Source organism: Chelon labrosus (assembly GCF_963514085.1).
Source record: "Chelon labrosus genome assembly, chromosome: 19".
In the NCBI taxonomy this organism is placed as follows: Eukaryota; Metazoa; Chordata; class Actinopteri; order Mugiliformes; family Mugilidae; genus Chelon; species Chelon labrosus.
The window spans coordinates 22,764,148-22,785,539 of NC_140352.1; the positions used below are offsets into that span (position 1 = coordinate 22,764,148).

The following is a 21,392-nucleotide window of genomic DNA, read 5'->3' on the forward strand; positions in this document are numbered from 1 at the left end:
ATCCTTTTAATATATCTTTTGAATGTTAATTCATTACTTTTTCTTTACATATTCATTTTTCTGCGGTATTAATAATTATAATATGTACAAATGAGGCCAAGACACTGGTTGCTCTGAGGCCGTAAGAACACCTGTAAGTATTTGCTCCTCTACCGTGACATGTTAGATTTGGAAAATGACAAGGTAAGGCTGTGTTCCCTCTCTGTTGGTTTTGCTGATCGCATGCCCTGTTGGTGACTATAATGTAACGTCCATGTGAGTCTTGAAGACCGCATTGTCTCGACAGGCGTGGTAGGGGCAGTGACTTAGTCCTTGGGTTTTCCCACGGGTAGCAACATCTTTTATGTACAAAGGCTTTAAAGTCCCCAACGTCTGTTGTGTTGGTTGGGAGGCTACCAAATAAATGCTTCCTTGTTTTTTTTTTTATTTTTTTTGTAGTTTGTTTCCAAGTGTCTATTTTTTTTTTTGTTTTCTCCCAAAAAAAGTATTGGTATCAAAATGTCCGTATAGGTATAGTCGTACAGTGGGGGGGCAAGGGCTTGTTAGCATGTGTTAGATCGAGGGTTCAAACGGTTCTCAATGTATGAAAAGAGGACTCGCTTTGCACACAAGGCAAAGTTCCTTTATTTGAATAATGTCCAGTGTCGTTTGTCTTTATACAATGCCATGAAAGAATCTTAGATGAGATGCAGTCTTCAGACCAGTTTTCACATCTTTTCCTCCTCTTCCTCCTCCTCCTTCCTCTCCTCTTCCTGCTCTCCATCGCTGACGTTCCTCTTCACGTTCATCCATGGGAGGCTACTTTAGCAACCACTCGTTCACTGGAAGAGAGGAGAAGGACAGGAGTGAGAACCCTGATTTATATATATATGTGTATGCAGCGCTCTCCTCCACAGCTCGACTGTTTTATCACATTACTCACCCCCACACCCACCCGCCTGAGACCCCGCACCATATGTCATCTTTAGCAGTAACATGTGGTTTACAAGGGGATGGTGCATAGGCATAAGTGAATGTGCATGGGTGTGTGGTGGATGGGGGTGGGGGATTGCTGCTATTTTCTTTTTGAGTGGCAGCCTTAGCGGAAAATTACACCTAGAATGGAGAGGTGTGTGGAGCATGAGTAAACACATGTAATTTGATAAAAGGAGTCTGGCATGCTCTGTGAAAGACAGAGGGTGTTATCATAATCAGATTGTCTTTCATCGGGTTGGGGAAAACTGTTTTTCAAAAACACAAGTCTGAAAGAATTCATGCCTGCATTCGCGTGTTCGTATTCGATAGAAATACCATACTCAGGATTGGTTTAAGCCTCTTGAGAGGACTCTCGTCATACATTGTCTATTTTCTCAGTCAACCAGAGGATTTAGAAGCCTTCTGATTGGAACTCAATCTTTGATTGTTCATCAGACAACTATTGAAATTACTGTCGGACCAAGAACATTTAGAGGTAAATCAGTTCACCTGCATCTCAACCACAATCAAGATACAAATGAGAGTAAACCATTAACATTCAAGACAAACGCTTGAAAGCATTATCTTCGGACTTACAGATGGATTTGTAGCATGCGTACAGCACATATTGAAGTAACTCAAGGTGTTGTGATACATAGTGATTCAAAGGAGCTATTGCTGCTGTGGCATTGAGATCCTAACATGGTTTTTACCTTCTGAATTGCGAGACTTTGTGCTCTCAAATCATCTCTAGTTTGTCTAATTTGATTCGGAGTGGGTTGCTGCGTTTCAAAATACAACAGAAGAATTTTCACCTAGCTCCCCAAAAGTCCACAGAGTCTGTGTTCAGGTGGTAATAGCCTACTCTCTGAAGATTAAGAAACTTTTTTGTTGTTTTGACTGTGTAGGCACTGAAAGGATCAATGTCCACCGTTAAAGACCAACATGAAGCATCAGTTGTCATCGCATGCTCCAGGTTTCTGAAGATAGACCAGCATGTGGGGAACCATTAACAATAAACGGCTCAAATCCAGTGTTAACACCAAGTGTTAGTTCTGGTTTTGAGCCGTTTATTGCTAATGGTTCTGTGTCCTTGCTTGGTAGTGGCAAACGTGTCTTGATTAAAGGGGAACTACTGTTTTTTACAACCTGGACCTTATTTCTGGCATATGATATGATTGTTTACTCACCCATATAACTTTTGCTTAATTTGTAGTCCTTTGGGAGATAATTAGATCAGTGTATATCCATAAAGTGGGAGACCCCCATGTTGCAAAAATGTCTTGTTGAATATTTTTCCGATTCTGAGTTTGTGGACGAACCACAGCAGTAGCAAATTACAGGCAAACAAGCCGACCGCCGCGGGTGCGCGTGGCGCTCAGACATGACATCATCCAGGTCAGAAGACATCATCCGGGGTCTGTAGATTGACCTACAGATGATGTCTTCTGACCTGGATGATATTTATGCCAGAAATAAGGTCCAGGTTGTTAAAAACAGTAGTTCCCTTTTAAGTTGTGGCGTGACACAGGTGCTAAGCATTCATTTATTGTGAAGTCGGTACTGCCTCTTTCGTCCAAGACCGAAACAGGATATTTTGTATTGATGCAGGGTATGGAGCTCGGTTTGATTCCTGTGTGAGCTGGTATGGGGTACTGTTACTGTTGGGATGCGCCCTGCCATGCCACCTGAGTGGTAATGATTTTGGGTAGCGACCTGCCTGGTAGAGCTGTGTGGGCCTCTGGACCACCGTCTCCTGTGGTTGTTTCCAAACCACTCGGAAGTAAAAAGGGATATAAGAGTGTGCAGGGAGTTTCTGAGGTTTGTCCAGCCTGTGCCATGACCCAAGCACATGTCTTATTGAGTTGAGTATGTTACAGCCCAGTTAGAGGGCTGCAACAATTGCGCTTTCATTCTAGTTAGTAAGACATTAACAAAGGCTCTAAGGTCTAAGAATGTTTAATGATCTATTTGACATGTTAAATTTAAGACCATTTAAGACCTTTCTGGAAAGAGGCATATAGCAACTGACTGAAGGAATTGTTTAGACCCTGGAAAGATTCCTGGGTGACGTCCCTATTACTAAATGTTCTGGGAACTCGATGGAAATGCAGCTCATGTTAACTTGGGTTTGAGGGAACAATCATGAGCACAGAATGAAGAGCACTGCAGTTCATTTTGTACTCTGGCGTGAATTCAAATAAGAGCTTGCAGTCTGACTTTATTTTTTTCCCCAAATTCAGGATAAAAAGTGTCCTTGTAAACAGCATGATTAACATCCCCACGTCCCTGATTTCACATTAAGTTAACCTGATGACCACCTCAGTGGCGGGAGGCTGCTTCTCCTTTTGACTCCTCTGCAGATTGACCTTACACAAATCATCAAAAGAGACGCTTTTTCCCCTTCTAATGAGACTTCCCCCTCCCCACTGATCCCTCCACTTCCTCGTGAAGGTCTTTAAATCTCTGCAATTAAATAACCAGCTCTGCTTTACTTTTGTTGCAGGTACATGTCCGAGAGTCTATGGAGTGTTTGTTTTAAATCTCCCCTGACAATTGCAGCAGAGTAGAAATTTCATCTTTTAAGAGCTGTGGGGGAGGGTCGAGTAGAGGAAAGAATGAGAGGAAGAGATACAATCACGGTTTGTGCTGGCCACAGTACAGTGAGTCCTACAATGAATAGCAGGCTCAGTGGCTACCTTTAATGTGTTTTACTCTTCAGGGGTGAATTTCGGCATTTGGTGCTGCAGCTGCCCAGAGATACTGACTGAAACTGTGGAGAGGGGTTGACAGACTGCAGCAAAACCTACCCAGGTTGCCGTGACTTGTGAGAAGCCAGTTTTCAGCTTCCCACCTGCCACATCTGTCAGTCAGGGCCAAACAGGTGTTCTGACTGTCTAGCCATCCGACTTTGCACTGCCTAGCTTATTTTTTTCTCTCCTCTCCTCCTCTTTAACACTTTTAGCATATATTTTATCAATGTTCAGATGAGTCAGTTCAGTATTAAGCTTATTAATTCTAATGTTGAGCGCAGATCAAGCATGGATCCCCTGGAATTTATGTGGACGTCGTATCTAAAACACATTATATCAGGGGCACTTGGACATGATATTCCTTAATTCAAAAAAATGTAAAAGACATTAAATGTTGTTGCAACCTCTGAACAGTCAGGTCAAAGATAAAAAAAACAAAAAAACAGACTATGCTGGACTACGGACTACAGAGGGACAGCGGCTTTATCCAGCTATGATCCCACAGTGAACGCCACAGGACATCATTCACTCAAACACTTTGAGTAAACTAAGCAAAAATAAGGAATGTAAAATGTTGAATAACCAATAATAATACTGTATGTTCATGATATCCATTACTGAATCATCTATACATGTTAGAGACAGAATAAGAATGGTATCATGCCAGCACAGTGCATTATGTTGTACATTCATACCTCGGTACTGGAGCTTCTGAGCCCTGTTGTTGGGGCAGTCCTTGCCCTGCAAGCTGAAGTTAATATTGGTGCGGATGCAGCGGTTGTTCAGTGGCTGGACGGGGCGAACATTATCGCTCATGCTCAAGAAGATCTGAGATGGCTGGTTCTGGCTCAGCAGTCGCAAGGAGTGCATCTAATTTGAAGACAAAGAAGGAGAGACAGAAAGAAGTTGGACTGTGCCATGGATTAGACAGATGAAAAGGTCTGGAGTAAAAGCCATAACGCTGATCTGGCAGAGAGAGAATCCTCCCATTGGATAGTGGGCCTGCGCTGGTAGCTGAGGCTCACCTGCATGCGTGTGAGGTACACTGGTTTGTTCATCAGGATCCATGTGGCTGTCTCAAAGCATGGCGGGATGGTCATCGATCCATCATATGTGATAAAACTACTCGTCTCCGGGTAGATCTCCTCTATGTTCAGGCCGGTCAGTAGGTATGCATCATCTGATGGGAGAAAAGCAGGAAACAAAACACTAAAGCACCATCTCTTATACAAAAGAGTTGTAAGCTTTGTCATCAGATAGCTAAAATATCTTCAACTAATGTAATTATTCCTTCCATGAAGGATCTTTAGGTGGAGAGCCAGTAGCACCAGCTGTTTGCAAATTCAAATTCACCAGTATATTTGGATTTTGGACATTACCACAGACTGTATAAAACAAGTGGAGGTAACCATCATGACATCTCCTATTGGTTTGTAGACTATTTTTTGGAAGCCTTTGGCATTTTAGTTGCTGCATCTTTGTTTAATGGAACCAAAAATGACCATATTTGGAGTAGTTGTGGTGGTTGGCTGCTGTGGTTTGTGGCTGTATGGTTTCTGTGCTTTGAGTGCATTGCCTTTTATGTTCTCTATACTCTGTTACTCCATCTACTCGAGAGTGACCAATCTGGGTTAAAGTACTGAACAAAATACTAATCTAATATTTCTAAGTGGTTTTCTTTGCGTTTTGCTGGTTTATGAACAGCTTTTGGGCTGGAAACCAAAAATGAACATGATGCTGTGCAACTAGCGACTGAGACCATAGCACTGGCAACTTAAGCACTGGCTTCACTTTGCAGACACAGAGACTAAACACAGTCCTTTCATGTACTTTTGTGAATATAACAGTGCCGTCTAACAGTTTGAATCCACACATACCTGTAAATAATCAGAACGCTTGAGGATTTCAGAAGCATTCAAAGCTGCAGAAAGTCAGGTAGGCCACCCTTGAGTTGCACGTCTTCACTGAAGCAGCATTCAAGTGACAGCTAAGTGGATTCGATTTGCTCCTGACTCTCTTGTTCAAGTAAATCAGCTCGCAACCACAGTTCACCTGTTATAAACAAGCAAGTTCCAGAAGTCACACTGGTATTCGAAGCAAAGAAGGGCTCTGTTAGTGCCACATCGAGGCTGGACTGGCACGTCAAATGCGCGGTACTCCAAGGAACCGGATCAGTTTTATGCAAAGCACAATCCGGCAGACCAAAAGTAGCACATAATCAGAAAATCTGTAGTGATATCAAATCATCAAGCTTTGTTCACTGACAGATTGAAAAGCATCCTCATCAAAGATATAGCAATTGCTAAATAAAGAGAGCAAGACTCCAATGAGCAAACGAGCTGTCAAGGGAAAACTGTCTAATAGTGTCTCAGAGAACAAATAGCATCTCCACACATCAAACACTTGGGGTGGGTTGATACATACCAGACTTTCACAGCAGATAATTGGAGTTCTATTTAGTGATAAGTTAAAGTTTGGCATTTGTGAAGTAAGGAGTACAAGGAGGTGAACAGCAGAGAGAATTATACCAAACTGTATCAAAACCCACAGTGAATGAACCCATGGTGGTGGGTAAATTCAAGTCTGGGGGGGGGTTGCTACTCCGCATTCGGACAGCTGCACTGAACTGACTCCCTTCTGAAGGAGAAGCAGCTCTCCATTCTTTGGAGACATGCTACACCCTCTTGGTTCTTTGTGGAGAAGGATCCATACTGCAGTGGGACAATGAAACCAAACACACCTCAAAGCTTTGGAGATTGACCTGAAACCAAACAAGACCAAGGACTGCTGACCCTCATGGACTTTCCTCCAATCTGAACATTCATGAGGCACTTGGAGATTGACATTCCTGCCATCACAACAAGCTCTTTAGAACATTGTAAGACCATGCAGAGGAAGACGGTAAGCATGTTTACATCTGAAGTCCACATGCTTATTGCGAATTTGTGAACTTTTTGCAGAGATTCAGTATCAGCCTGGTCTGGTCACGGAGAACTGGGCTTAGTAGCCTTTGGAAGGTAATTGAATGCATCATCCTCCTCACTACTCATCACACACTCAGCTCATCTTTCATTACTAATTTTTCTTCTTTCACATATCATTATCAGTTCTGTGAATGACAGGCTGTTTGTGTTGCAGCACAAAACCTCTTTTATCCAAACTGTCTCCACTGTCAGAATGCTAATTGGACAGACAGCAGCTCTCCCCGTCGCTTGCTCTCTCTCTCCACGCTCCCAATAACTGGTCATCCGCTGCTGGGCCTCTGTTGACAAATTGACTATTGTTATGAAGTCACCGTGGTGGGCTGCTGCAGCTTTCAGGCTAATTCAACTGCTTCACTATTAAATACTGACTCATTCTCTTGAAGAACAGAACGCATCAAAGGAACAGGAAAAACAGAACAGGCATTGCAGGCCCAATTAAAAAACTATGATCCTCTCTACATGCCAGCAGCAACAGCTTAGGAGCAGCTCTGACGCCGATCTTTCATTGTGTATTTGAAATAAATCAGAAACATAAATTGATGTGTATGTGCATCTTTGATTGCATTAGGCTGGCAGCACTCGTGAAACGGATATGCCTAAGGACTCATGAGCATGAGTGGGTAGTGAGTGACTGCGTACGTGTGAGTTGCTGTGTCTGATGGAGTCTTGACAGCTTTCAGAATTCGTGCTCCACTCCATCTCCTCCATCTGGATCTCAAATAACCCCCCAACTTCCAATCCTCCGCAACCCACTTCCCAGCTGCATCTTCCAGCTGCACCCAATGCCTGCGGGACTCCTCCTAGCCACAAGGGGTCAGTGTGTTTATTCAGCGACTCAACGCCCCCCCTCCCTCCCATTAATCCAATTATTTGACTCCTTTTTTCAAGCTAGCCCCGGGCGATCTGTGCGCTGGCAGAGGAAAACCTCGGGAGAGGAGCTGTCAACTGCTGCCTCACCAGCAGCCTCCTCCAGCTATCAAGATTTCCAATGCAGGCCTCTCAACATCCCATCTCACCCCAGGAAATACACAATTGAAAACACTTTTAATAAGCACAGATTTGACCACTGAACCAAATTTGAGCATTTGCCTTCCTCTGATCAGCAATCAAATGTCAAAGTTCAAATCAAAGCCTGGTAAAGCTACCCGGATTCAGTTTTCTTGCTCGATCATTTTTTTCGTGCCAGTTTTTTTTCAAAAATGCATTGCTATGAGCTGACCAGTTAATTCCCATGAAAGTTGCTCAGTGGTGCATATGCAGAAATATGGCTAACATGCGTCAGCAGAGCATGTAGTAGCATCCCCCTTATAGCCAAACATCCAATACACCTACTGATTGACTTCTCCACTTATCTAAGTAAAATAATCACATGACTTTTTGAGTCTTCCCAAATGTTACTGGACTGCATGGGTCAAATCCTGATAAATAGAAATAGTCAGGTACAGGTTTGTGACACTCAGAGGAATGTATTCGCGTCACAGCTGCTCCTTTTCCAACAGCTGCGTGTAGAAAAAAAATGGCCTTTTTTTGGCCAGTGTGCATTATGTGATGGACGCACATGTTGTAGTAGCCACACTATGTCAGAATCGCCTGTGGGCTTGCTGTGGTCGGACAGTGTTCATCTCATGGTGGAGACATGCAGCAACGGTTCAGTCGACCAATCTGCAGCCTGAATGTGAGTAAAACCAAGGAGCTGGTGGCAGATTTCCGCAGGCTCAAGCACACACCGCACACTCTGGTGAACATCCAGGGAGTGGACATAGACATAGTGGATTCTGATAAGTACCTGGGTGTTCACCTGAACAGAAAACTGGACTGGTCTGTCCATGCCAGGGCACTTTATAGGAAAGGCCAGAGCAGACTTTACTTGCTAAGGTCACTTAGGTCCCTTGGAGTGCAGGGGTGACTGCTGACCTTTTACAACTCTACGGTCTGCTGGAGCAGCAGCATCTCAGCGGCAGACAAAAAGAGACGGACTGGTGAAGAAGGCCGGCTCGGTTCTGGGCTGCCCTTGTGAACCTGTGGAGGTGGTGGGTGGTCGGAGAATGATAGCAAAGCTGTCATCCCTGATGGAAAACCTGTCCCACCTCCTCCATGGTACTATAACAGCACCGGGCAGCATCTTCAGCAGCTAACTGCTTCACCCATGTTGTGCTACCTCAGGTCCTTCCTGCTGCTGTGAAGTTGTCCAACCAACCAGCCTGCTCCCAGTAGACCATACACGTAGAACTACGGTTGTATTTAATTTGCTATTTTTGTCTTGCACAGTAGTCAAACCATATCTGTGGTGAGATTTATTGAGATGGCTTAAGCTAATTTGTTTTGAAACCTGTAAGCAGCACTGGTTGAGGCAGTTTGTAGAAAGAAAGACCCTCACATATACATATATATACATGGGTTTGGTGCCAACTAAACCAATAGTACAGCTCTAACATAATATATAAATGTCTAGCTACATTGCTACCAATAATAGCAACAACCAACATACAACTACTTTCCATGGCCGGTTGTATATCTTATATTTTGGGGGAACTGTCTCCCATGTCCAAGTATGAGAACTTCTGTAAGTACCTTGAGCTTTGTTTTTAGCATTACAAATCCGCCACTGCTATCATTATAAGCTATGTTTGTCTGGCCCTGTCCAGACCTTGCATTAACATCTATATCCTGGGCAATCCGATCAAAGTGGCCACCGTGAAGCATCTGTGTTCACACCTGTCATTAAAATGCATCTCCACATGCGCCCACACTCGAGGTTCGATCTGTGTTTCGCTATGTACGCATATAAACATGACATTGTTTGTAGGCACAGTAGAATATTATAACGGCTGAAATGGATCTCTATTGCTGCATGAGAACCACCAACAGCTGTTTGTTGTGTGTGCGTCATGAGGAAAACACAAGCTCTCTCGCGCTAATTTATTATTTATTTATTGATCCCTGATGTTAATTATTTCAGAGACCTGCACAAAGCTCAGATTAAAACCTGAAAACCTTTATTTGCGCGGTAATTATACAACTGAGTGTGCTGTATAATTACAGGTGATAAAGGTAATAAAGGTAAATACAGACACTACGTTACTCATCTCCACTTATACATCAACAAGATCACATCAATAATTAACCACATGTCGATACATTTTTTAATGACAGAATCACACGCATTGAACCCTTATTAAATAATTTCATTCTTCACACACGTGCAGATGTATTTATTAATTATTCAGTTAACAGCTCCAAAGGCAGCATATTTTAAAAGGCTCTCATTACTAATGAACAGTCAACAATTACGGTGCTTATTCCTTTTCAGGAGATGAATTTTCGGAATGAATGAGGCAAAAATCTGCTGAAGAAACAGCACCCCTGTTGAATAGGCGGCCTTTAACGTGACCCGAGGCGCATTGTGTGTTCACACCGCCAAAGGAATGCGGACAAATGTGTTCCAGGCCACCTCCAAATAAGGTTAGAGTTCAGATCACTCAAATGCGACATCAGTGCGTCCTGGGTGGGTTCACACCTCAACATTAAGCTGACCACTTGTGATCAGATTGCCTAAGATGGATGTTAATGCAAGGTCTGAACGGGACATCTGTGATAAATGCTGCCATGTCAGAATGCAAATATTCCTTTTTGGTTTTGCGACTGGTTTATTGATGTTTGAGATCTACTTCAAGAAGACGTTTCAAAACTTACTTTTATACGTTATTCTTGTAATGGTGTCTCTGTTCAGCATCCGATTCAGGAATGAGTTTGACGTCTCAGCAATCTGGGTTAAAGAGAGAGAGAGAAAACGAGGTTAAATGGTCACATAATGAATTGAGAGCCTGTCTAAAATTAAACCAAATATAATCTGCTCAGGACAGTACTCTTAAGGATAATGCCAGGGTATTTTTTTTTAATCTATCACCTTTAATGCCCATGAAATATCTAAGCCCACTGATGTATTTTGCACAGTCAGACGCTCCTAAACTCTCTCCTCCTGCTGTTGTTGCTGCTTTGCCTTCTGGAAAACAGAGGCTCTCAGTGTTTTCAAGAAACCATTAAAAACATGTCACAGATGCACACACCACAAACGCAATCTGCCCTTTTAAACAGCATACGCATTTATGTATTTTTGTCCTGACTGGATCAAAACTAGTTTGATTGTATCATCATAGATGAATGTGATAGGATCACTGACCATGCTGCATGTTACCTTCCAATATGTCTAGTAATATGTTAGCAATATGTTGAATCTTTGAGAAGTTCTAGGTATTTACTAGCTTAAATAACAACAGCTTGCAATTCTTGTCAATACAGTAATGTTCCTCTATTTAGTCTAATCTAAAATATTCAGTAGGGTTGAGGTCAGGTGACTGTGGAGGAAAGCGCTCATTTGTCTTCTTTGGTTCGAATACGCTGCCGTGCTAACAACATTGCCCTAGGCCTATGCAGCCTTACTTTCTGCATCACTACAGTAAACCGTTCACTACTTTTCACCTCCTTTTTTCTGCCTCCACCTGGCTGACCTCAAGCAGATGGGTCCCTCTATATGAGCTGGGTTCTGCTCAAGGTGTCTTCTTGTTAAAGGGAGTTTTTCTTCTTGCTCAGGGGGTTTCAGGCTCTGGGTTCTGTATAGCGTCGTGTGATAACTTGATGCTATATAAATAAAACTGAACTGAACATCTGCCTGCATGAATGGAACTCTGACATACATCAGTGCAGGAATTGTCCAATATGGAAAAAAAGTCCATCCATATTGTCCAATATGTCCTTAAGAGTCTGGGCAAGGTGAAGCATAGTGACCAAAACTTGCCGCAATAATAAATGTGTGATCTTTTACAAAGAGAGCTGTATGAAAATCAACTTAAATTCATCACTTAACGGCAGTTAAGTGATGTGGAACTGCTTTTAATACCTAGGCCCACTCTCACTCTGCTTGGCGAACCTCATTGTTCAGTTAAGGCTGAGAAGCGGGAGAAGCGGCCAGCTCTGAATAGTCCAAGGAAGCACCTTGCACTTCACATCAACCCATTCCCTGCCCTTCCCTGACCCCACTTTTCCTTTCTCTCCACTCTATATATCCCTCAATCATGCTCGGTGGACTTTACAACTCTAATTGTCGAGATGTCTTTGGGCGAAGTGATTAAAAAGAGATGTGCCTGTCCTCCCCCTCCCTCCTCTGCAACTGAAATTACTTAGTCTTTGACCTTTTCCCTGTGCTCTTCAGGCAGGCATTATGCCCTTACCAGCCACCTATGCTGCTCGCTGGATTCCCTGCTTTCTGTCTCTCTCATTTTCATCATATTTCCTAGAAAAGCACCTTAGGGGATTCAGCCATTCTGTCTCGTCAAATCCAGGAATGTCCTCACATTATGTGTGAGAAAAGACTTGCCCCCATATGGCTAAATGTCAGCGCAATACCAGATAACCACAAAACTCATTGAAAAATTTCAGATATTTCTTGCTGCTACATCAACTGACAGTGAATCAGGGAGTGAAACAGCCTTGCACTGACAGCAAAACCCAGTGTCACTCTATCGGGAGTCTGGTCCAGCCCATGTAGCTGTACCCACTGGAGTCCTCAGTGGTGCCTCACAACTCCAGACCAGAATGGGAGCCCTTCTTGGAAGTTTTCAAGTCACAGCAATGACATCGGAAATCTGACAAGGCCTTGGAAATTATGAGTCACCGAGAAGTGAGAAAAACGAACGCTGCTCTGAGAAGGATGTGTGCGTTAATACCACTTGACTGCGCTTGCTACTGTTGAAGAAACTGACCCCGGTGAAACATGCTTAAGACAGTTGGAGTGGAAGAATTTAGAAAGAAAAAAAAAAGAAAAGAAAACTGTCGGGAGTGAAGTTGCGTGGGTGTCTGCGTGGGTGGCAGGTGTTGGAGCGTGATTTTTTAATGGCACATTCGCTCCGGGTGTTACTTTTAAACACGCGGGCATTAAAAAAACTGCCTTTAGACGGGAATGTGAATTTAAACTCTTGCGATGACATTTAAAGAGTGCTTGTCTGAAGCTTGTGAACATTTATCAACAAGGATAATGGTTGAGAACCATGTGTGGCACAGGGAAGTATCCTCTCAGAAATATTTAATCTTGGAGGTTGGTGATTATTAGCAACGGCGAGCTGGCGAAATCCAGCGGCTGTTAGATGAGGTGAAAATGGCAAATTGTTAAAATTAAGTGGAAAGAAAGATTTGCCTGCTGACTGCTGAAGAAGCCATAAATCCATCTGGGAAAATGAAGAAAACACTTTGAATTGGATAATCTTACAACCAGTCACAGCTATTTAGTTGTAAACATAACCAAAAAATATTAAAGAAAGGGAACTGGACTAGTAGAGTTTCTTTGAAGACATTTCACCATCTTCCGAGTAGCTTCTTCTGTTCTAAGGGACTAGTAGGGAGTTGAGGTTTACTTTTTTCTTCCTTAAGTAAGATTTATCTTTTTAATTTGGGATCAACTCCTGATTTCCACTGGTAATTATTTTATGTTGTATCCCTTGTTTTCAGCTTTGTCTGCAAAACACTTTGGGTTGCACACCAGCTGAATGCTGCTAAACGAATCACTGGTATTATATGTATTTCTAGTCTCATTACAGCATATATATTCTTTCATGGTCAGCTACACTGACCAGCAGTGTAGAGCTGCGCAGCGCTGTTCCAGGGCCGTGTCCATCACAGAAACCAACCACACCTGCAGCACTACTCTCACAAAGCCCAGCTCCTCTCTCACATCTCCTCCCACACACTCTCCAGCCCGTTGGAGGAGGGTTGACCCAGGTCGCCGTCTCCTCTGCTTCTTCAAGACTAACTGACGGTCCCATTGACATTGGGGAGCTAATTAGTAGTTAGCAGCTGAACTTTTCTGCCTCGGTGCGTACAGTGGCGAGGACGTCTGCTGCCTCTCTGATCTCTGAGCCCCTCATTCAAGATGGAGACCTCTCATGCACAAGAAAGGGACGGAGGAGTGCTGCCACCACCCTGACGCTGCTGCTCGGCGCCGAGCACCCATTCAAGGGGCGCGTTGTTTGGCTCTGCTAGATAATTGGATTGCTAATTGTTTGTGGCCAGTGAGTTCTTGAGCTGAACATTTAGAAAATTTTAGGCAGAGAGGGAGCAGGAGAGCGGAGGACTGGGAACACTGCAGCAATAGTGCTGCAGGATAATTTATCCCGAGACACATTTCTTTATACCAATATGTGACTGCTGGATACATGCAGAATCAGACTCAGGATATAAAATGAAGGAAAATATACAGTCATGTCACAAAATCATGTTAATATTTGACATCATTTGGTTCATTCCACACTTACCATTTTGCCCAGATTTGTGCAATTATAGAATTATTACTATTAATATTTTGATATTGTATCTAATATGTTAATATATTATGAAGAAATAATCCTACTTTGAATATGACAGGTAAAAGTAGTTCTGCTCCTCTGATAACTTTGGCTAGTGTTCTACCATTCCTTGGTTACCACAAATAGAAGCATATCTGCATGTGTTAAGTAATTAACCCCTCCATGGAAGGGAATTATTGGTATCTGACCACTGCCACATTTATTCTGCTGTATGGCAATGAGTCCAAGCATACAGCCAGAGTCATAAAGTATAAAGTATAAACTATTTTTATTTATTTAGTTATTTATTTTATTTTTTTAGAAAAAAAGAATCCGTCCAGGCCACCAGATGATGTGGGATTACATGAAGAGACAGACGACCATGGGACGGACAGAATCGACAGAGGGACTGTGGCAAGCTCATCAACCTACCTGCCAAGTACCTGGAAAAAGTGTACAGAGGAGGACTGGTGTTTTAAAGACAAATTATGCTTGCACCAACTACAGTATTTTATGATAAGCAGTTACTAGTTTAAAGTGTCTGCCTTTTACTCACAGGAGACTGGTGCAAAGCCCAGTTTACACTGGGTGAGAGATGGGGTGCACAGGGAATTCCAGCAGCTGACAAATAAGCTGCTTTTCTGTCTGGGAACTTACTTTAACTCTCTGTCAGTTAAAATGATGTCTGCATTTACTCTCATATTCAAGTTTTAGCTGGATCAATATTTATTTCTTTTATCACAGAAGTGTGACATCACATGTTCTTTAATTTTTAGGCCAAGACATATTTTGGGAGACCACATGGGCTGAATTCCACTCCAGTAGTCCTTATTGTTTTGGTACATAGACTGTATATAAATATGGACAACGCATCCCCGCTTCCTTGCATTGGCCAAACTAACGCTATTTTCCCGGGGGATACGGGCAGCGCCATCTTGCAAACTTGGAACCAGAGTCTGTGCAGTACGGTCTGAGAATGGAGCCACGCAGAGCTGCGATATCGATGAACTGCCCACACTTCTGCCAGACTCGCTTGCGTTTTCGTTTGATTAATCAGATAAATGGACACTGCATCAGCATTATATTAACTACCTAAAATAACAGAAACCATCCTTAAAAAAAATATATTATTTGACCACTAACATGGAGGAGGTGGAGCTTATGACCTATACTGCAGCCAGACACCAGGGGGAGCTCTACTTGCTTTGGTTTCACTTTTGAGAAGCTGTTCCGCTGTACATCTTTATTTACAGTCTATGTTTTGGCATTGTTAATGTCTGCAGTGAAAGAAACTTTTTACTATCATGGAGTTTAAGATGGTGAGTTCTGGCAAAAAATACCATCAACTGGGTCCAGACAGTTAATTATTGAAAGCTGTTGTTTGAGATTTCTTTTTCTTTCTGTCTGAGAGAGAGTAAAATTACACTGGAACGAAACACTTGGTCCACCTTAATTGAGTCTTGCGTGTATTGAACATGATATTAATCCCTGTCCCATTTCGCACTCCTTGTTCCGTCGGTGTGTTGTGTACTGTAGCTGTCTTGTAATGGTGATTAAACACTGATTAAACCTGGTCAGGTTCCTTGTATGGTTACAGTAGCTGCTCATATTCACCATAAAGGTTGAAAACTCCCACCCAACGCAGTGATTAGTATTCCGATGTATTTTTCGAGCTGTAACCCATTATAGAACATCAGCATCATGGCTGCAAGGTTGCACGTAGATACAGTTCTACACTGAGTGAATATAGCGTGCACAATTGAAAGCAGGCGGTTATTGAACATATGTATGAGGCTTACCTTCATGAATATGGACACTATGACCAGTCCGTTGGGGCTTTTAGCAGCTTCTGTGTAATTTGTATACAGCTCATGATTGTAGTGGATCAGTTGAACCTGGAACATAAAGAGAGGACATGTAGAGATTTACTGAAACTGATTACTGAAAATAATCAATCCACCATTCTCAGCTGACGACTTCAATGTTACGAGCTGGAACTAAATAGAAACCTTGGATTTGAACACCCTTCTAAAACCCTATAGTCATCTTCTATCAAGAATCCCTCATTCACCTAAATCCTTCCTCTGAGCTGCAACACGCCGGGTGATTTAAAAGAGAAAATCAATATGGTATAAATCCCTCCAATGGATTCACCAATATAGTCGATGTAATGGAAGGAGCTGTCGTTCTGAACATTTTTACACTGCCGTGGATGCGAATAGAAGTAATAAGAGGCACATAAAGAGGCAAGGATTCTGTCATCATTTGATCCAAGGCCAGCCTACTCAAGGCAAGAGAGGCTAAAACATCTCCCAGCATGAGGTTAATGTTTCACTGACACAGATGCCTCATCCACTCCAGCTGTTCACTATTCCGGCCTCTCAACAATGTTCGGATGTGGGCAGGCTGCGCAACGTCCAGCTCATAAAAGTGGAAACCGCTGAAAGACGAGTCCGCAGCTTAAAATCCTGGTCTCACATAAAGAGTCCTTTCGGAGCCAGCAGAGGTGAATCAGTTTGGAATTTAAGTGTGCATTGATTGTGATTAGGAAAAGAGAAATCACGAGAAATCAATTAGTGAGAGGAAAAGAAGAATAGGGAGAAACATGACATATGCAGGGATTTGACAATCTTATTACTTTAACCCCACCTGAGCACCCCTGGAAAGGACATATACTGCACTGCAGGAATTCAGTTGTTGTTGTCATTTATTGTAATCTCGACTTCTGGCTGGAATAAGATGAATAACACAAATGGAAATAACATTTCATTTTGCTTTTACATCATATCCAATCCATAGAATCCTGACCTGAATGAGAATCAGAACAATTGTAACTGTGGATTGCACATTGTCTATTATTCTATGTAAAGAGGTTGGGGTGGATGGAAGGGTCAACATAACACTATTTATAATGGCCAAGCGGGGTAGGGTGTTGAGTTTTGTGTATGTAACTGCACAGCTGACCAGACTTTTACGTAGCTGCTTTAAAACTATTTAGAATTTACTTAAATCATGAAACAAAAGCTACAAATGTCTTCCCCTCAGGCTGTGGTTCTTCAATATTTTCATACTAATACACACACTAAGCTGCTATGAACACAGAGGTGGCAAACCACTTATTTTGAGAACAAAGGGTGGTAATGATCTTCATCTCCCTCCCAAAGGCTTTCTCTCTTCACCTCCATAAACTTCTTATCCTCCCTCATTGGCAAAGAGCTTGGCACACACTGTACCGTAGGATATAAATAAACAAATGTAAGAGGAGAGTAATTATGAAATGCTCGATTGGGGAAGCACACAGCGACAGAACGTCTATAAATGCAATCAAGGCAAGAGAGGAAGTGATTAGGGCCCTGCGCTGATCTGATTAGATTTTTAGGTGAGAGCGGCAGAGGCGGCCAAAAAAACTCATCCGCACTCCCTCAATGACAAATTGCACGAAGTTTGCTGCTGGTGGGCAATAAGAGGCCAGCGTGGGCCATAATAAAGTGAGGATGTCTGCCAAATGGAGAAGAGAGGTAAAAAAAAAAAGAAGAAGGTGAAAATAGAGATCGTAATTAGATACAGATATTGTTGAAAAAAAGAGCGAAATAGAAGAGCTGCTGCACCTCCCCTCTTTCCGCCATCGTGGGTTCAAAAAATAGCTATCAAAGCATTAACGGGGACAATTGCTTGTGCAGCTCTCAACAGATGAACATGAACTGCTTTGCTTAAATGGACCGTCTCTGACCACCCAATCAGAAGACGCCGAAACGCAGACGCTACTGTAGGCCACAGAGAAGGCCTGAGAATTCGTTCATTCATTCATTCCTCTTCTGTAACCGCTGGAGGGCTGGAGCCTATCCCAGCTGTCATCAGGCAAGAGGCGGGGTACACCCTGGACAGGTCTCCAGTCTATCGCAGAGGGCTAACACAGAGAGACAGAAAACCATTCACACTCACATGCACACCTACGGCCAATTTAGAATCACCAATTAATCTAACCAGCATGTCTTTGGACAGTGGGAGGAAGTCAGAGTACCTGGAGAGAACCCACGCAGACACAGGGAGAACATGCAAACTCCACACATGGATTCGAACCAGGAACCTTATTGCTATGAGGCATCAGAGCTGTGCCACTGATGCCGCCCTTGGCCTAATAATACCAACTTGAAATGTGATTGGTTAAAGGAACAGCGTCATTACAATGTATTTCAAGCTTCAGCCGCCTGCAGTTTTAATTGTGAAGGACCGGGCAGATTCATTTGACTCCGGCAACACATTGTGGCTGAAATATGACTGGATAAAAGCTCTAATGCTAAGTTACACTGCCAGAAGCACTGTAGTGGAGAGACCATAGACTGAATAAATACAAGAATAATTTAATAAGATTAATGGGAATATATTCAAATGTAAGTCAGGGATTTTGATAAAGTTTAGGTCAGCAGAGAAGGCTTTGCTGGCCCTGACGGACCACCACTGACTCATACCTAATGGACTGTAATTGAGTTAGATAGCACTAGGCTATTCTGACACTATGTTTACAGGCATTTATTACAATTAAATATATATATAAATATTTTATTCCACTTTTATGGGCAACAGTGTATAAAAGTGGAAAAAAATATTTTTTACCTCTTCTCATGAAATGATTGTGACAATGTGCTATATATGTCACATTGTCACAACCATGCTGCAATTACCACAAGTATGCATGAATCTATTGCATGAATTATGGCATTAACACAGTAAAGATTTGTTTTATTATTCAAATTCTTTTGTAATTTTATTGTAAAAATAATATTTCCAACCCTTACTTACTTGTGGTAATGCAGCATGGTTGCATGGCAGCTGACAGGCCATGTTTTCCAGGAGAGTGTGCGGCTCTGGTTTCGTGTAAATGTGTTCTGTATGTATACTGTAAACAGCATTTATAGTAATATCACCACACTAAAACGATCCACTGAATGCTGTGCTAAGAGCTCTTCAATGCGTTTTCAGTTTCAGTTTTCAGTCTTCAGTCCGTTAAACCTGGATGGGGAGCTGCCCTGAGAGGTGGGGGTTTGAGAGAACACTGTAAAGGGTCAGTACTGCTTAGCTGGACAGTGCTCTCTGGAGTGTTTGTGTTTGTGTTTCTGTGTGTGTGTGTATGCCTGGGGGTCATGACAGCCTCTTTATGGCATGATGGCTGGCCTGGCCCCCAGGGATAGGGAAATATGAAGACAGCAAGTCGATACCAGAAGAGAGGTGTTCAGTGCTAACGGTTTAAAAGCACTGGGTTGGAAATGACGCTTTTCATCTCAGTTTCCACCCAATCCGTCCTCCCTCCTTCAGATTAACTGGGAGGATAGATCTATAAAACTAACAAATGGACAACGCCTGCTGCCACACAGACCGATCACACTACGCGCCCTCACACCTTTTTTACTCAGGTGCTATTCTGACATGACAGAACCAGAAATAATCTTCTCTCTATCCATTAGCAGTGGTAATGAGTGTTAACTGAACATAATTCCCAAATTTAGTTCTCTTCTAGTTCTTTTCTTCGTTGATATTTATTTCTGTGCTTCTGTTCTCTCCCAGAACAAGCCACTCAACGATGTTCTGATGTGATCCTCCGCAATTAATACGACGCACTGCAGATGTGAGCGAAATGTGCCGTTTAATAGTGATTAATGATAATTAGAAGCAGAGAAAATAAAACAGAAAAAGCCCCTTCGTCAACAGCTCTGTGACCGATAATCTGCCGCAGCGATATTAGCTCAATGTGATTTTCCACGTGTGCGACTGCGTTTCAAAGAGGACATGCGAGGGGTGTTTCCGTGATTGATGGGGGTTTAAAACGATTGGAACAGCAGTCTGTGGCGAATCCTTCTCAAACACTTGACGAGATTTGAATTAAATATAGCTGGCTCCATCTCGTCGGAGCGCAGTGTCTCCTCCAGCCTTTGGGGGCAAACTGTGTTGGATTTACTTGGTGTAATCTTAATTTAATCTCTTTACATTAATGTTATTTGAAAGGTACCTTCTGAAGTTGTTCGCCTGCCATCCTATCATTTCATTAAATGATATAAATAATGAGCATAAAAGGTCAGGAGAGGAACAGCTGTTCAAATTTGTTTGCTTTCTGATTTCAATATCTGGCAGAGCAGAGTCTAACCAGATGTTAGTAAAAAGTGAGGAAAAAGGAAATAACACAAAATCTGGTGCGCTCTACTACAATGTGGTAGTAGTATAATGAATATAAAAAAGTATTTTTCATGACTTATGGTATACTTCTGTTGAAAGATGATAGCTCTTGGACCTGGACATGGTTCATTTCATGTTGCCTGTGGCTTTTTTTGAAAAAACAAACAAACAACAACAACAACAAAAGCACTGGGTTCTTTGCTACCCCTCTTTCTGACAAAAATGACTGCTACAGCATTTTCCTCCATCTTTACCCCTCATTGTGGTTCTTCAACTACAACTACATGCTAGTTCATTCATTCATCTTCTGTAACCGCTTGTTCCTGTGAAAGGTCGCAGGGGGGTGGGAGGGATGGAGCCTATCCCAGCTGTCATCGGGCGAGAGGCGGGGTACACCCTGGACCGGTCGGCAGTCTAGCGCAGGGCTACTACATGCTAGTTATACCATTGATAAACAGTTCAAAATCACCGTTCAAAATTTTATGACATGACATTGCTATAGTAGTGGTACGGTTGGGTTTAAGGGCTTTAAATACTTAATCGACCTCAATTTTAAATGTACCTGCAAAGAATATTTTTCAAGACCTTCTTCCATTGCTCCAGAGTCCAATCTTTATGCTCCCTAGCAAATTGAAGCCTTTTTTTCCAGTTAGCCTCACTGATTAGTGGTTTTCTTAAGGCTACACAGCTGTTCATTCATAGTCCCTTGAGTTCCCTTCGCACTGTGCGTGTGGAAATGTTCTTACTTTCACTATTAAACATGAGCCCTGAGTTCTACTGTTGTTTTTCTTAGATTTGATTTCACCAAACGTTTAAGTGATCGCCCAGCACAATCAATCAGGACTTTTTTCCAACCAAATTTCTTCCTCGAGGACAAAGGTTCTCCACTATCCTTCCAGTTTTTAATAATGCGTTGGACAGTTCTTAACCAAATTTTACTAGTTTCTTCAGTCTCCTTAGATGTTTTCTCTGCTTGCCAATGATTTGACCCTTCTCAAACAGATTAACATCTTCTCCGCGACCACAGGATGTGTCCATCAGCATGGTCATTCAAGAAATGAGAAGCTACTCATTGCATCAGTTGGGGTTAAATAACTTGTTGCCAGCTGAAAGATAATCACCCATCCAGTAATTATCCGATAGGAGGTGGTGACTTTTTTTTTTTTTTTTGGCCAGGCAGTGTATAAAGAGTATGAATG

General features: G+C 42.5%; 1 protein-coding gene across 1 annotated transcript in view; it reads right to left on the reverse strand.

Moving 5' to 3' along the window:
• Positions 1 to 798: 798 nt before the first annotated feature.
• The window catches only part of ca10a (carbonic anhydrase Xa), a gene marked incomplete at its 3' end in the record, with an annotated part of 254,870 nt that continues 234,276 nt past the window's right edge, over positions 799 to 21,392 (reverse strand). The window contains exons 5-9 of the mRNA XM_084567004.1: positions 15,825 to 15,920; positions 10,385 to 10,457; positions 4,733 to 4,887; positions 4,403 to 4,577; positions 799 to 821 (exon numbers count right to left, since the gene is read on the reverse strand). Of these exons, the coding sequence (XP_084423130.1) occupies positions 799 to 821; positions 4,403 to 4,577; positions 4,733 to 4,887; positions 10,385 to 10,457; positions 15,825 to 15,920 (522 nt within the window). The remainder of the gene's footprint in view (positions 822 to 4,402; positions 4,578 to 4,732; positions 4,888 to 10,384; positions 10,458 to 15,824; positions 15,921 to 21,392) is intronic.